General features: G+C 39.6%; 1 protein-coding gene across 5 annotated transcripts in view; it reads left to right on the forward strand.

The window, feature by feature from the left end:
- The first annotated feature begins 1,587 nt into the window (after window positions 1-1,587).
- Window positions 1,588-17,022, forward strand: part of ERLIN1 (ER lipid raft associated 1) — a 34,668-nt gene continuing 19,233 nt past the window's right edge. The window contains exons 1-7 of one of the 5 annotated variants that reach the window (XM_023641011.2): window positions 1,588-1,723; window positions 2,045-2,168; window positions 3,959-4,040; window positions 8,024-8,070; window positions 9,717-9,778; window positions 12,355-12,480; window positions 14,442-14,515. In XM_023641011.2, coding sequence (XP_023496779.1) covers window positions 2,056-2,168; window positions 3,959-4,040; window positions 8,024-8,070; window positions 9,717-9,778; window positions 12,355-12,480; window positions 14,442-14,515 — 504 coding nt within the window. In that variant the 5' untranslated portion in view covers window positions 1,588-1,723; window positions 2,045-2,055. Of the gene's footprint in view, window positions 1,907-2,044; window positions 2,169-3,958; window positions 4,041-8,023; window positions 8,071-9,716; window positions 9,779-12,354; window positions 12,481-14,441; window positions 14,516-17,022 lie in introns of all 5 variants that reach the window. The other 4 variants (XM_023641015.2, XM_005602305.4, XM_070222958.1 and 1 more) reach the window with 4 other exon arrangements.

Below are 17,022 nucleotides of genomic sequence, written 5' to 3' on the forward strand. Positions count from 1 at the left end.
GCCTGCAGTTTCCTAACTAGTTGGCTTCCCTGCCTCCAATCTGTCTCCACTCTAAGCCATTTTGCAGACTCACTGGCCCTAAAGCAATACTTTCCCATATTTTCCTGCCCAAGAGGTTACAGGGCCCTCCAACTCTAGTCTACCTTGTCCAGTTGTGATCCCACTGCTAGCTTTTCATGGCTTACACCATTACTGTCCAACCTATTCTAATATGCTGCCTTTATTTCCCTTGTATTCATCCATCTCACTCCCACCTCTACTCTGTAACTTTGTCCTTTTTGGTTTTGGTAATATATGCACATAATGCATATTTTAAAAAAATAACAGAAGAATATGCAATGAAAATAAAGTCTGTCTCTCGTCTCTAGCCATCCAGCTCCCCCTTCCTACAGAAAAAGTGCATTGGAGCCTTTCAAAATCTGGGCCTATTCTAGCCTACCATCCCACTCCTTTCCATCACATTGGCTTCAGGAAGCTCAAATGCTCACAGTTCTTTTTAGTCTTCCTGGAGGACACCCCAACACATACACACACACACAGATACACACATGGTTAGCTCATTCTGTTCCTATTGCTTGAATGGCCTTCATAATGCCCTCACTAGATCAGCATTCTGGCACATACTAGAGGCTCAGAAAAATACTTGGTGAGTGAATGATGCAGTTAGAGTATCGTCCTCTTTTGAACTTCCACAACACTTTACTTGCAACAAGTCTAGTTGCTCCTGTAGGGGAGGAAGAACTATTCCTCTACCCTCTAGGTCCTTCTGGCTGGTCTAAGAAATTGACAGACAATAACAGGAGAAAATCAAACCAGGTTTAATAACATGTATACATGGGAGAACCCCAGAAAAACTGAGTAACTCACCATTGGAAGCCACTGCCTTAATACCTCTTCAGCTAAAAATAAAGGAAGATGTTGGGGGTAGTGGTTTGGGACTTCAAAGGGGAGGAAGGCAATTCAAGTGGAGATGGAAAGGGAACATTTGGTAAACAAACGTTGAGGGTGCCTTGTAAAGACAAGGAGAGACGGAGAGGACTTTGATTAAATGGCCCTTGCTAGATTCCTCCTTGTCTATCACACCAGTTTATATTATTACTATAGTTATCTTATGGTATTAGCTCCTTCCTGAAACAGGGCTTCTATCTTAAATTCTATTAGGCAGTTAGGGATAAGGTCGAAGTTTCGTCTGAGTGTTTTGTTATTAAAAAGTATTCAAGCCAAAGAGAGACATTTTGGGGTGGCAAATTCTGGTCCCCCACACTCCTGAATTCAGTGTAGGATCCGTACCTGAAGCACGTGCTTGCTACACAGCAGGGTTCACTATAAACCACAAAAGGACAAATTAACTACCACCACACTGAGAGTGAGGGAGTGGGTCTCTGCACAAGAACAAACTGACCAGGCCCTTGTCCAGAAGCCCTCTTCTTTCCTCTGCATCCTTGCTTACTCTAGATTGCCGATTTCCTTCTCTTCCGGAGCAGGGAACCAGTGGCGCACAGAGACGAAACCAGGTTCCTTCGCGGGAGATTGTGCGGCAGGCGGCTGGGGGAATTTTGTCCCCTCCGCTCCCCGTCTGTCCAGTCGCGCAGCGAGCGCTGCGTCGGCGTGCGTGCCCGCGCAGCCGCAGTGCTGGGCGAGTGGGCGGGGCCGGCTGTTGGCGGCGATTGGCGCGGCCGGGAGGCGACTGCACGTGCGGGCGGGGGCGATGCGTCACTGATCGGTGAGGCTCGGCGGAGGGGTCGGCCTCCCTCCGGCGTCTGTGACTGGCCGCTTTCTCAGTTAGTGCCTGCCACCGGGGGTCAGCGGCCGTTGAGAGAGGGGGTGTCACGACGCTCCCCCACAGGAGCGACCCGCGGGCCGCCTTGGGCGGAGGGGTTGGCGAGGGGAAAGCGGGCTCTGCGAGGTGGGAAGAATGAGAAACGGCACAGGACTCCCCGCTCGGCCGGCGGGAGGGCGCCAGGTCTCCGGAGGGAGAGGGTGCAAACTGGCGGCGGTGGGCCTGTCACTTACGGGGCTGGGGGTCCTTTCATCCCTCATCCAGGAGGAACAAGGATGAATATGACTCAAGCCCGGGTTCTGGTGGCTGCAGTGGTGGGTCTGGTGGTTGTCCTCCTCTACGCTTCCATCCACAAGATCGAGGAAGGACACCTGGCTGTGTACTACAGGTGAGCGGCACGTGGAGTCGGCTCAGGTTCTAGAGCAGGTAGAAAGGGGACTCCCGTTAGAGTGCAGTCTAGGAAGTTGTTCCCCCTGCAGCGTCCGGGGAAGCTTTCTCCAGTCCTAGGAAGTGGTTTTCCTCCCAGCCCTTGGGAGAGTATGGGGGCCGAGGCGGGCTTTTGCAGAGCACCCTCCGGGTACTTGACAGTTTTAGTGCAACGTACATTTTGTGCAGAGGTTAAGACTCCCTGCAGTTATTCCTGGTAGACAGCAAACTCAGTTATTTGTAGAAAAAATGAAGGCAGGCAGGCACTGTTCGCTCCACTTGGAACTGAATAGATAGATAAATCATTGTTTTATTCCATATAACTACACAGGCTTTTAGTTTGCAGCTATAGATGCTATTTAGAAACTCTGGTTGTGTTTATGGTTGTTCCGTAAATATTTTCCTTTAAAAACTACAAACTCTGGTGTCTGGTTTTGACTTAGAAGGCCGTGATGATGACCAGGACGGTTGTTATATACCTGGAAATTGAAAGACAGAAACACAGCATGGATAGGCCACCCTGCTCCCACTTTATCCTTTCTTTTCAAGTTGAGGAAAAGAATGGTGTGGAATGTGTTGCTCTCTAGTTGAGCTCGAATAATTTTTCCCTGAACATAGTTGCCACCAATTCCTTTTGATATAGACAAAGAGGGGACAGTTTGGAGAAATTGTGGTAATGATGTATTTGAAAGAGCTTCAACTTTTTGTTTGTTTCTATCATTCCTCCCATCTGATGTTTCTACTTTTAGATCCATCCTGAGTCTTACAAACAGTCTTCCCTGTGAAGCGCCCGTTTCACATAAGTTTTACTGGTGTGTCTTAGCAGATGGAAGTCTAACATAAATAATAAATGACAGATTAATCCATATTTCCATCTAGCTCAGCATTGTTTCCTGACAGTAAAATCAAGGAAAGAAGATTTCAAGGCATGGCTTTCAAAGAACTTAGGGATGGACCTCAAACAGTTCATCTTTCCCTAGTTTTTTATGAATTCTTTGCAAGCCTATTTGTATTTTCAAGATAGGAAGCTAAGTTCTATGAATTTACTATTCACTATGTAAAATAGGGGTTCTTTTTTATGTTTGCCCCCAAATGCCTCCTTTTTATAATTTCCAAGATGTGCTTTCACATTTCTCACATTCCAGAATTTGGTGAACAAGTCCACTCATATCCTATCTGTAAATAGTCTTATCCCCCCACCCTTCATCTTTCCATGCTAAATTGTTGTTGTTGTTGTTGTTTTTATAGATACTTTATGCCCCCAGGATTTTAATGGCCCTGTAAGTAGATTAAAAGAATCTTGAGCCTCCGAAATTTTCTCCTTCCTTCAGTTGGTGTTATCTTCTTTTTTAAACCTGGTGACTAAATGTATTGTGTTTTGATCTGGCTCGTGTTATGTACAGTTAAAGTACAGCAACTGAGAGCCATTAGAATTTTTTTCACAAGTGTTTCTCAGAAGGTTAAAGACCAAGGAGAATCCTTTGTACCTGAGAGCAGTGCTGGAGACCCAGAGGTGTGGTTGGTTGAGCTTATGAAACAAGATGTAACATCGGCAGTTTAATTTGATCTTTTCACCTTTTGAGGTGTGGCAGATATTTTAGGGACCGGCACTTGTTTGTCTTGAGTAACTCATATTAGGGAGGCCTTATTAGGTCAATAGGATGAGTAAGAGTGAATATTTATTACACCGTTTTAGATTTGGGAGGAGAATTTCTCTCGATAATCTTGTCAAATTGAAACATCTTTTTGCAGGGGCGGAGCTTTACTAACTAGCCCCAGTGGACCAGGCTATCATATCATGTTGCCTTTCATTACTACGTTCAGATCTGTGCAGGTGAGTGATTCCTAGGGAAGCCCCACACTGGATAGACAGGTATGACAGGAACGGTTACCACATTCTTGGGTGGAGATGGATTTCCTTATCGGTTAAGCAAATGGTGGTATTTACTTAAATGCAAAAGTTAAAGTGCAGAGTACAATTGTCAGAGCACAAGTTATGATTTTGAACCACCTCCCTCTCTTGAAGTGTATTAGAGGTATGAGCTAGGCAGCTTGGAAGGACTGACTTCTCCCATCTGGATAGTGGTGTGCAGCAGGTTTTCTGTTGCTATCGTCACAATAAAAGCAGAACTTCAGAACATAACTAGAAATACACACCAGTGATTACTTGGTTGGGAACGATGTTTGGTTTCCATAGAGGCAGGCTCCTGGGCTACTGTTAACGTGGAGGATCTGAGTTTTATACACAGCTTTGTCGCCTCACATTTTTGCCTGGGACATTAAGCACAATTTTATGTGGAACCTTAGTGAATGTTCTATTTTGACAGCATCCCAGAATATTTGAAATAAGCATCTGGTCATTGAGAACGATGTCTTGGCCATAGGAGACACTTAGTAAATATCTTCTGACATAACAAGATGACAAAACGGGATTAGATTGTGACTACTTTTACAGGCCTAGTATGATCGTAAATCTTTGGATTCAGAAGTTTGTGTGCGATTTGATGCTAATTTTTCAGAACTCAGGAAAATTCGGTGTATTTAATCTTGTAATTTAAGTCTTGGCTTCCTGCTAAGTGAGAATTTCATTATGAATATTTAAATCCTTCAGCTTTCCTTCTAATTCCCTTTTAGATGGCTTAGAGCAAGAATTGTGTCTGTTGAAGTGAAATGTCGTGTTCTTCCTCTAGTCAGACTGATTTCCATATTATTTTCCCATATTTATTTTATTCACTCTCGCCTTGATTCATGCTCTTACGTCTTCTCTCACCATCTCTCCCTTCATTCCTTCTCTCCTGTCTGAATCTTGCCAGCTTTTTAAAGGCTCATTGCAAATCCCTCTTCTTTTAATATAGAGCTCTTTAAAGTCTGTATTATGAACTTTGGCCTTTGGTCTTATTTCCTTTGATAATGTTGTCTTACATTGTTTTCTAAGTTTTTGTGTGTATTTTCTTTCCAGAAAGTCTCCGAGCTTCCTGAAGGCAGGAGTTGTAACACATTTATATTTCTGACCTGTCTATTTGTGGTGAAAGTTGTTAAATTGAGCTGATTTCTCAGGAAGCAGTATAGTGTGGTGAACATGAGGCCAGAGACCTGGAGACTTAGGTTCTGACTCTGGCTCTGCCACCGGTTGCTTACATGACTTTGCAAAAATCAGTTAACTGTTGTAGACTTCAGATATTCCTCCATAAAAGAAGGTTTTAGTTACATCAGCTCACTAACAGCTCAGTCTATAATGATATTATCAATGGCATCATCAGACCGTTAGAGACCAAGGGCTTTTTAGATCTTGTTCAAAGCCACGCAAATCGGTCTCTGCCTTCTTGGAGCTTAGTATGTTGAGTCATGTTGATGCACAGATATAGAAAAGATACAGGCAATAAACATTAAATAGATTTTAGAGTTTAATTGCATATATAACAAATATACGGTGTAATATATAGTAGTGTATATCATAGTATATATGTAGTAATAAGCTATCATAAGAAAAATTAAATTAGTAGAAAGATTTCGGTGTAAACTAATATACCTTGCATGTATAAAAAATTAAGTGCTAGAGCCAGTGTGACTAAATAGGAATGTTCTTTCTTTCTATGTGAAATAGTAACATTCTAGGAAAGAGTTATATTAATAAAACCCTTTTAAGAAATTGTCCTTATAAGAATGAGACATAAAGAAATTTGTTTTTAGGAATTTTTGGAACACATTAGAAGACGTAGCCTGTCTAAACAAATGGCTTAACAAACTTGGCAGTTGAAAGGAATATATAAGAAGCATCTTGGGAAATGTAAGGTCCCATGTATGATGTAAGGAAAAAAACCTGTGCTTAGAGAAATATGAGCATCTTCAGCCTTTAAAGTATATATGACATAACCAAAGACTTACTTTAAAAAAAAATTCTTGGGGCCAGCCCGGTGGCACAGATCAAGCCATGCTCTGGCAGGCATCCCACATATAAAATAGAGGAAGATGTTAGCTCACGGCCAGTCTTCCTCAGCAAAAAGAGAATTGCTGGTGGATGTTAGCTCAGGGCTAATCTTCCTTAAAAAATAAATTTAAAAATTAAATATTCATACTGGGAAAATGATTTTTGAGGTAATATAAAAGAGGTATAAAAGTACATGAGGATGGGATTTTAAATTGAAGAGTTAACATTTCAGCTCTTTCCTAGTTTTTCTTGGTTTGAAAATTGGGTAGAGAATATCCTGTAGGTTTAGATAGGATGTATGTTTTATTTAAAGTTAGCGTGGAATATGGAAATTGAATTTGGTTAATGTTTTGAAGGAGATAAAATAAATTGAACTTGTCTCTTCATCAGGTTACCTCACTTTATCTAGAACCTATCTCGAATGTTTACCATTGTCCTAGTCTCTCAACCATAGAGTTATAATCTCTTCTTTTTCTTCCTAGAATTTTATATACAATCGGTTATCAGATCCTTCCTCTATTATTAGATTGACAGCTTTCAGTTTTAGTGGTCTTTACTAAATTAACCTAAATAAATTAATACTTTGGCTTCCCAGCTGGTTTTCTTGCCTCCAGATATGATGAATGATGAGAACCGCATCATACAAGAGCCAAGGGAATAAGGAAAAAACATTTTGAAAGGTTTATTTTGTGGCTGTATGTAAGACCAACTAGGGAGAGCCCAGCTTCCCCAGCAAATGTTCAGGGCCCTCTACCTAATATCACCATGTTCTCTTCTCAGAATTTCAACTCTCGTCCGTATCGCCCCTTCTGTCTGCCTATCTCTGCTCCAAGCAAGCCAGTCTACTTCCTGTCACCTACACACACAGTTTGTCCTCAACTTTGTGTATTTGAATAGGATATTAATTGAACCTAAGGTGTTCCTCTGCCTCATCTGTTCTTATCTCTCTGCCTCTAGACCTGGTTTATAAATACTTCACCTCAGAGAGCTTTTCAAACTATTATTTTACTGTCTGTTACTTGATGTGTAACAATTCAGTTTATACTTTGTTATTTTGTACCTGTTATGGATTGCTTTGTATGGGTTTTATCTCTTGTGTTGGATTGTGAGCTCTTCAGAAACAAGGAGCATGCTGCCTTTTCCCTTTGTAGTCCATAAAGTAAGATGTTGCTATCTGCTTAATAATTAATAAAGTGTAGTGTGTCCAGAATACACTCATTAGCTGCTCACCTCTTGGAAGCCTTAGAGTGCAGTAGAGAGTCATTGTGGATGGGAACAAAGACATGACAGGGCAAGGCAACTAAGCACCGGATTATTGTTTCACTAGGAGGGAGCAGTGCTGGTGGTGGCCCTTCTGTTAAAAAGGAAATGGAGTAGGCCATTCGAGAGACCGCTAGGGCCTGAACTAAAATATTGACTATAGCTCTGGAGAAAAAGGTTGCCGGTGAGTTCAGTGGCACCTTTGAGTTGTAGACTACTCGTATGAATATAATAGGTATCTGTTACCTTCATTGTAAACAATAATATTAGCAATGGCATCCAAGTGTAGAACACAAGTCCTTGCAGTAGTATCCTCTTGGGTCAACCATATAGTTTGCACTTCCAGGCCAGCTCCAGATAAATAAGGGATTCTTATTGAGAGATTGAACACTAGAACTTTCCTAGTGCATGTTGATTCAAACATTAGCTATAAAATATTTTGTCTCAAGTCTTTCCTATCTGTTAGGATGTAAAAAGAAATTACTCTGATAGGTAATCTTTGGGGACTTAAATTGTAGTAGAGCTCTCCCATACTTACCTCTCAGCAGTTCTCTAGAGATTTTCCTCTGGGACCAGTGGTACTTTGATGATATGTGTCCTGAGTATTGATGAGATTTTTTTCCCCCCAGACAACACTGCAAACCGATGAAGTTAAAAATGTGCCGTGTGGAACAAGGTAAGCTTTCCCCTTGCTTACCAGCCTCCCTTTAGTTCAGATGGAGTTTCTGTTCATAAGAATCACTTAAACATCTTTCAGATAGGCAAATAGAGAGATTTCTCTTCTGAGCATTATTTGAGTAAAGCCCTTTCTCCAAATAGGACCTTTCCATCTTAGGAGCCATTAGGATGTTATTGAAAAATAGGGTTTTAGAGCCAGCAGACCTAACTTCATACATCAGCACTGCCACATCTGCTTTATTGATTTTTTTTAAAAATAGACTTGATTTTTTAGAGCACTTTTAGGTTCGTAGCTACCTTGAACAGAAAGCACAGAGAGTTCCCGTATGTTCCTTGCCCTGACAGATGCCTTTATTGACTTTTCTAAGCTTAGTTTCCTCACTGTAAAAATCAGGTAATAAGACCTCCCTTGCAGAGTTACTGTAAGGGTTAGAATTAGTGTATGTAAAATGCCTAACCCCGGCACTTGACTCAGAGTAGGTGCTCAGTACCAGTTACAATGAAATCATCTCACCTTCTTGTCGTCTCTACTATTAAATGCCATCTAGTTTAGAGTTTCTGATTCAGTGGGTCTGGAATGAGGCTCCAGAATTTGCATTTTTAGCAACAGTTCCCAGGTGATGCTTATGCTACTGGTCTGAGGACCTTAGTTTGAAAATCACTGCCCTTAAGAGTTTTAGGGAGGGAGAGGCAAACAAGGCCCAAATATCGCTACTACAAGCCTATAAAAGAGGCTTTGACATCTATGGAAGGACAGAAATGCTTTTAAAAATGAAGCAAATTCCCTGTTTTAAGTTAACATATTTAATATCAAGTTCTCTCTAAGTCTATCTGTAACTCTCTTTTATGGATTCCCTTTAGAGATGACTCAAAATTGGCAGCTAGTGAGATTTGGGGTAAATTTTATTTTCATCTTCATGCTTTTCTATGTTTCCAGATTTTTTTTCATGAGCAAGTATTACCCTTTTTTTATCAGGAAAAATGTCATTGTAAGTTGGTAGGATGGTTTAGTTGTTTAGTTTCAAAATCTCTAACTTCATGTATCTTAAATTGAGGTTCACATACCCTTCAGGGTCTGTGCTGGTAGCCCAGCAAGCCTGGGAGACCATTCATTAACAAGCCTGTCTTTCTGGAGTGTCAGTTTTACTCGAATGTTTGGGGGAGTATTCTTTTTTCCTATTAGAATAAATACAGATAAAAAGTGGATTGAAAATCTTGATGAATTATTAAGGTAAGTCAGGAAACCAAAAGAATTTCAGCCTGTGGCTGACCTCCATACCTCTTGGGGAACCATTTTACTTGGTTTCTTGAAGGCAAAGTTTGAGAACTGCACTGCTTTAGCTGTTGGCTTTGGTTACTAAGGGCGAAGTGCTGAGTGACTCTCGGTGGTAGGTTTGGTCTTCATGTGAGCTCGTTGGATCACAGTAGTTACGGAGGTGAGCCTTTGCTTATGAGGAGTCAGGTGAGTGTGTATAGGGTCATTTGAGTAGTGATTTAGTGGGGTCGTTTTAATCAGTAGTATATGTCTTTAGACTTTCCTTCTAAATTTGTATCAGGTGGGATATGTTTGATGCTGTGGGATTAATCTGAGATTATAAAAGATTTTTTATTTGGCTCACACTTTTTCCGTTTCTTTGCTTTTAGTGGTGGGGTCATGATCTATATTGACCGAATAGAAGTGGTTAATATGTTGGCCCCTTGTGCAGGTATGGTACCCATCTATTCTGTTGTTTTTATAGTTATAATCAGAGTGTTTATACGTGAAAGATTCCCTGAGGAATAGAAAGGCACTTTTAAAGCCTTATGCCCTCATTCCTTTCTGATACATATAAAAAAATAATCACTGAAATATTTTCCATTTCTAGGGAATAGTGGCAGAAATATGTCACAAGTCCTGGAAAGACTTGACTTTTTGCAATTGTATGGGTTACTCTTCTCTGTTTCGAAGAACATTGATTGTTTCTAGAATTTCTAGAAAGTTGCACTTTATCCGGTCAGGATGAGAGAAAATTTCTTTGCATGTTAAAAATCTATTACTGATCAATTCCTGGGCCACATTGATTTGTGACCATAGAAAAATCTTTTTTAGTTGAGATATGCTGTAACTTGCAGAACAGTCTGAAAGTCCTCAGTGTGGGGAAAACATTTTCTTGGTAAAGGATGAAAACCCACAGAGGTGGAGTGGGTACTGTTCAAATCAAAAACTTAATTAGAAGTTCTGAGGAAAGATCTGTGTTTTTTTTAACATTTGATTTTTTTTCCCCCAACTTTTGTTTATTGTGGTAAAATACACATAATATAAAATTTACCATCTTGACTTTTTTTTTTGGTGAGGAAGGTTGGCCCTGAGCTAACATCTGTGCCAGTCTTCCTCTATTTTGTATGTGGACGCTGCCTCTGCATGGCTTGATGAGCAGTGTGTAGGTCTGTGCCCAGGATCTGAACCCGTGAACCTGGGCCACTGAAGCAGAGCATGTGGACTTAACTACTGTGCCACCGGGCTGGCCCCCAATCTTAACCATTTTTAACTGTATGGTTCAGTGGTATTAAATACATTCACAGTGTTATGCAACCATCACCAACGTCGTCTCCAGAACTCTTTTTATCTTGCAAAACTGAAACTCTGTACTCTTTAAACAGTAACTCCTCATTCCTCACTCCCCCCAGCCCCTGACAACCACCATTCTTCCTTCCATCTCTGATTTTGACTATTCTAAGTGCCCTATATAAGTGGAATCATATAATGTTTGTCTTTTTGTGACTGGCTTATTTCACTTAGTGTAATGTCCTCAAGGTTCATCTATGTTGTAGCATTATGTCAGAATTTCCTTCATTTTTAAGACTGAATAGTATTCCATTGTATGTATATCCCACACTTTGTTTATCCATTCATGTCTCGATGGACACTTGAATTGCTTCTGCATTTTAGCTAAATTGTGAATAATGCTGCTAAGAACATGGGTGTATGTGGATCTCTTTGAGACCCTGCTTTCACTTGAAAGATCTGCCATTTTGTCTTTATCCTTATTATTAAAATTGGCATGTTTAGTGCGTATAGGATGCTGAGCTCAGCAAAAATAATTCGGAAAGGTAAAGTTAGAGCCTTGCCCTAAGGGGTTGTTATTTTGTTTGAAAAAGACTTGATACCAACCAGAAAAAATGTGTATTGGAATGTAAGGTCATACTGAATTTCATTTCATTGGTACAGGCACAAATAGCAAAAGGATTTCAGAGCAGAGAGCAAGCAGTGCTATTGTCAGGTGGATTTGCATTATATTTTTCAGTGATTAAGTATTTCTCTTGTCTTTTTTCATCTGCTTTTCCTGGTCACAAATCAGTAGGATGGATTATGATTGGAAAAATAGAAGAAGGGGAGAGATTGTTGGTTTTCTAGCCAGAGATAAAGAGAAACTACTGGACCATCAGTTCATTTGGAAATAATCAAGCAAATGAGTTAGTCAGCAAGTATTTATGATGGCCTGTCCATCAGCTGAGATCTGGAATCCAGTTACATCTAGTATCCTCTGTGGAAGGCCAGTGGAGCAAGTCCTGGGGTCTGAAAGGAGAAAGTGGTATGCTTTAATCGGTAGAGGACATGTTTTTAGGTAGAGCACAGGTTCTGGCGTGATCTAGTATGTGCCCTTAGGCACATATCTGAAATTCTCTGTTTCTCACTTTCTTATTCTGCAAAATTAGGAGATTTTCTCTGAAAATTAAGCGCCTGTATATGTAAATTGTCTGACATAAAGCCTGGCCCAGTAAAGGTTAGCTTCTTTCGCTTCTAGCTTGGTGTCGTTTTTTTTTACAGTCTTTTAAATTTGCCTTTTTGAAAGTGGTCTTTTTGCAGCTGCTTCCTTCTTTTATTCCCACTGTTCCTCAGTTAGTTCAGGCCCTCTTCACCTTTTGGCTAAACTTCTGCTTTGCGGTAATTGCCTTACACCTTCCTACCTCTGGTCTCTGTGCCTCACAGTTTATCTTTACATTGCTGCCAAAGTACCAATCTGATTGTGTCATGACCTTGCTTGAACACTTTGAGAGTTCTTTATTACCTCGAAGATAATGTAAACTCTCCTTAGTATGGAATTTGAAGTTTGCCCATTAGAATTGCAGCTGCAGTAATATCTGGGAAATTAAGCATGAGGAGCACGTCAAGGTCTGTGAGTTGTGTTTCATGTTTTCACTATTTTGTTGGCACTTTTCCTCACGTATATTATATCACTGTCACTTTTACTTGGCTGGATTAGAAGGTACACGGGTAAACATGGATTGTCTTCTCCTTCAGTGTTTGATATCGTGAGGAACTACACAGCAGATTATGACAAGACCTTAATCTTCAATAAAATCCACCATGAACTGAACCAGTTTTGCAGTGCCCACACACTTCAAGAAGTTTACATTGAATTGTTTGGTAAGTGTCTTATTTGTTTTAAATATGTAAATAACCACTGTATTGTAAATTACTGTAGTGTCCATAAACAACTCTGCAGTAATATTAGTAAACATGGTGCCATTTGAGCATTTCTTCTGAATTTATAATAGAGCAATTGTCTTTAAAGTATTTTTATCCTGTTTTTATATTTCTTATGATTAAATTAAGCAAATATTTACTCAGACAAGATATTTTAAGAATGTTAACCATTTTCTGAAATGCATAATATGTAACTTGGTAGAGAGATTGGGAAAAGATCATTACTTACTATATTCTGTTTTTACTACCGTAACTTACTGAAAATTAGCTTTGTTGCTGTTTTAATAGATAATTTTGGGAAATTTAGAAGTCTGCGTCTTGGAGTTTCCCAAGACCCACCTCCATGATTGATGATTTGCTAGGAGGACTGACAGGACTCAGTATACAGTTTTACTCACAGCTAAGATGTGTTACAGCAAAAGGATATAAAGCAAAATCAGCAAAAGGAAAAGGCACATGGGTGAAGTCCAAAGGTAGCCAGGCACAAGCTTCCGGGAGTCTTCTCCCAGGGGAGTCATGCAGGATACACTTAATTACTCCAACGTTGAACTGTGACAACACATGTGAAGTGTTTCCTACTAGGGAAGCTCATTTAGAGACTCGCTGCCCAGGGTTTTACTGGGGACTGGTCATGTAGGCACACTCTGCCTAGCACATACCAAAATTCCAGACTCCCAGAAGGAAAGCAGGTGTTCGGCATCAACCACATTGTTGTATAAACAGTTTAGGCCCAGTGAGTCATTCTTACCAGTTCTGGGGATAGTGGGAATCCTGTCCAAGTTTCCAAGTGACAGCGAGGGCCAGCTTGCAAACAGGCCTTTCTGAGGATCGCAGCTTCAAGCCTGCTGTGTTAACTCTTCTGCACAAGTTACTTTTCATTTGTAATAGTGAAAGTTCTGACCAAGGAAGGTTGTTGCTATTGGTTGCTCACTTCTCCCTCCGGAATTCTTAGTGAATTTCTTAAAGGCAGGCATAGGGTTGGCTAATCAATTTAGAAATCTACCAGTTGATGCCTTATTGATGATTGACAGCTGCTGAGATGGTGCATGAGAAAACTGATCTGTCCTGATTTATTATATCACCAGTCATTTTAATAATGGTGAAATTACTGTTGAGGCAGATAGAAAATTCATGAGTTACAAGGCCAACTGAAGTGACATCTTTATTGTCCATTCTGGTTTGTTTCAAAGACTCTCCCATGAGCCTTTTTTTTTCTCCCTTCTCTCTCTCTTTAAATCCAAAATAATAGGCTGAGGTCCATGAAAATGAAATTTAGTTATTTGGGGATTTGGATAAAGATTGAAGATAGGAATTTGTTTTTTTATGAGAATCAGGACACATTTTAACTAACAACACTGAATTAAGGTATTAGAGACCTACATTCTCCATTTATTGGATAAACTTAGCTTGGCTAGTTGTCATCTTTCTTAATTTCTTTGATAATTCCTCACATTTGTTCTCATACAAAAGGAAGATTATACATACATTTGTTTTCATATATATGTGAAGTAATGCAAGTTGTATAAAAGAATAGTACCATGGAAACTTTAGGTCTAATAATGATTGATTTTGTTTCAGTATTAATACAATGTAGAAAAAATCTTTTGAGGGGCTGGCCCTGTGGCATAGTGGTTAAGTTCAGCACACTCCACTTTGGTGGCCTGGGTTTTCAGGTTCAGATCCTAATTGTGGACCTACACAGCTGATCAGCCATGCTGTGGCAGTGACCCACATACAAAATAGAGAAAGACTGGCACAGATGTTAGCTTAGGACTAATCTTCCTCAAGCAAAAAAAAAAGAGGAAGATTGGCAACAGACGTTAGCGCAGGGTGAATCTTCCTCAGGGGGAAAAAAAATTTTTGAGTATCATGAGAGCTGTTGTTCTTGGCTTCAAAAACAGATCAAATAGATGAAAACCTGAAGCAAGCTCTGCAGAAGGATTTAAACATCATGGCCCCAGGCCTCACCATACAGGTAAGCCCTTTTCCTACAGAAATTCTCTGGGAATTTTGAGAGCTTTGAATTTAATTGTCATTTCATTGGACTGTTACTTCAGCAATTATTAAAGTGCTGTGATGATTGATAGAATACCTTTCTCAGTTTGACTTAAGTCTCTGCCAAAATAGAGTACTCTCGTAGCTTATCATGGGTGACATTTTCTTCTGAGCTGTTAGAGGGAACAGGTAATCTGAGGCTCTTACAAGGAAATAAAATCCATGTACTGCTATGTATGAGGCATTATTAAGATACAGTAATGGTTATAAATCAGTGTAAGAATAATCCTCCCCTTCAGTAAGATTATGAAAAAAGATTTCAAGCATAAGATTTGAACAATAGTTCTAGACAAAATAGATGTCGCAGAGTATTAATTGACAGATGAATTGGTTGGATGATTATTGCTGTAAGAGTTTAGAGTTAGAGAAAATTTCAAGAGAGTCTGCTGAAAATGACTGATTTGGGCTTTTAGGTAGGTCTGGAAGAATTAATAGGATTTATATGTGGGAAAGGAGTAGGGAAGGTATTTCAAGTGGATGGAATGGCCTAAGTAAAAAGCAAGGCAGCAGATGAATTTATAGTGGTGGTGGCGGCATTGGGAGATAGAAGGGTGAGAGGTTTTACGCCTGCTTTTTTGGGTCACTATTTTTTCAGATTGGGATGAAGTTCATTAGCGGCTTCTAAAATCAATTTTAGTGGGTCATGACCAGCATTTTAAATAAAATGAATAGGAAAAGAAATCAGAGTGCATGGCATGTAGTAAGTTTAAGTATTATTCTATGAAACTTTGTTTTCGTGAGTGTGTGGAGTAGTGTGGAGTATGTTGGGTGTGACTGTAAAATGCATTTCCTACTGTGGCTGTGGTCACTAACATTTGAAAGCAGTGGCTCTGGATCTGGATTACCTGAGAAGTGATAATATGGCTTCTGTAGTGTCTTTCTCGGAACTTCCAGATCAGTTGATTAATGTGATGAATGTTACTGCAGCTAAAGATAAAGCTTTCTTTGGTGTCACCTGTCTCAAGTGTTGCACTACTCCTGAGAATGTGGATTCACTGTGAGTGGTCATGTGTGATCTCAAACAAGACAGGAAGGATGGCGAGGGTTTTCCTCTGTCCTTGTTCGTGCTGTGCCATTCTCTCTGACTGGTGCCAAAGTTAAGTGGTCATTTGAAATGTTCGGAGCTAACTTTGTAAAATCCTCTGGATTGTCCATTCAGTTGTGGCTGGAGTAGCTTTTCAGTTTTAAAGATAATAAATGCGAATGTCAGAGATTCTTAGATTCTGCCCAGGTTGTTACTTGGAGATCTAGCTCATTCTTCTTCACAACTGCCTAGAATTCCTTGCTTTATATATATTTAATATATGGTTATATTATATAACCATTTCCCTATTGTTTATAATTTTTTACTATTAATAAGCAATAGTTAGTGAACATTCCTGACGCATCTCCTTGTCTGTGCAAATTATCTTTCAAAGTGGCTGTACAAATCTACGTTCTTACCAGGAGTATATGTGAATACTTGTTTCTCTACAACCTCCCCGGCATTTGAAGCAATCAGACATGCTAATTTTTGCCATATGGATGGCTGTGAAGTTATAGCTCTCTTTGATTTGCATTTCCTTAGTTATTAATGAGATTGAGCATCTTTTGATTTTTTTTGGCAATTTGTACTCTCTTCTGCCAATTGCCTATTCATATCCTTTGCCCATTTTTCTGTTGGATTGTTTTTCTTACTGATTTGTAGTAGTACTTTGTATATCCTGGATATTTTTATACACACACGTGTTATATATGTTGTTACAAAAATTAGATATTAGAAAAAAGATGGATAACAAAGTGAAATTCACCAGGAATCTTACTATGCAGAGATAACATAGTTTATTGTATCTTTCCAAACTCTTCTTAATGTACAGGAACATATGTTTGTTTGTAGATATACATAATGCAAACTAAAGTGGAATCATACCATAGCTGCTTTTTTCACTAACAGTATATATAGGAATCTTTTCAAGTCAAAAATATAGATTTGCTGTGTCATCACTTTTAATGGTTTTATTTAATTAATCTCTATGGCTTCCAGTTTTTCCTATTACATACATGTTGCAGTGACCAAGCTTATACAGGCATCCTTTAAAATCCTTCCCTTAGGATCCATTCTTAAATGTAGGATTGATGCGTCAAAGCGTATGCCCTGTTGGGGCGCTTTTTGATACATATTTCCAAATTGCATTTCAGAGAAGTTTTAGCAGCTTATGCTCTCTCATCAGCAGTGTTGGTGAGCTGTCGTTTGTACACGCTTGGTGTGTGATTGTACCCAAATAACTAGCAGATGCCAGCCTGCTCTCCCAGTCCTTTTGGAGAAAATTAATTATTTTGTATTAATTATTGAAGTTGAATGCCCTAGGATATTTATTGGCCATTTGTATTTCGCTTGTGAATTATTTATTGTTTGTTCTTTTTTTAGTTGTTTATCTGTGTTTTTCT

The sequence above is a fragment of the Equus caballus genome, chromosome 1 (assembly GCF_041296265.1).
Source record: "Equus caballus isolate H_3958 breed thoroughbred chromosome 1, TB-T2T, whole genome shotgun sequence".
In the NCBI taxonomy this organism is placed as follows: domain Eukaryota; kingdom Metazoa; phylum Chordata; class Mammalia; order Perissodactyla; family Equidae; genus Equus; species Equus caballus.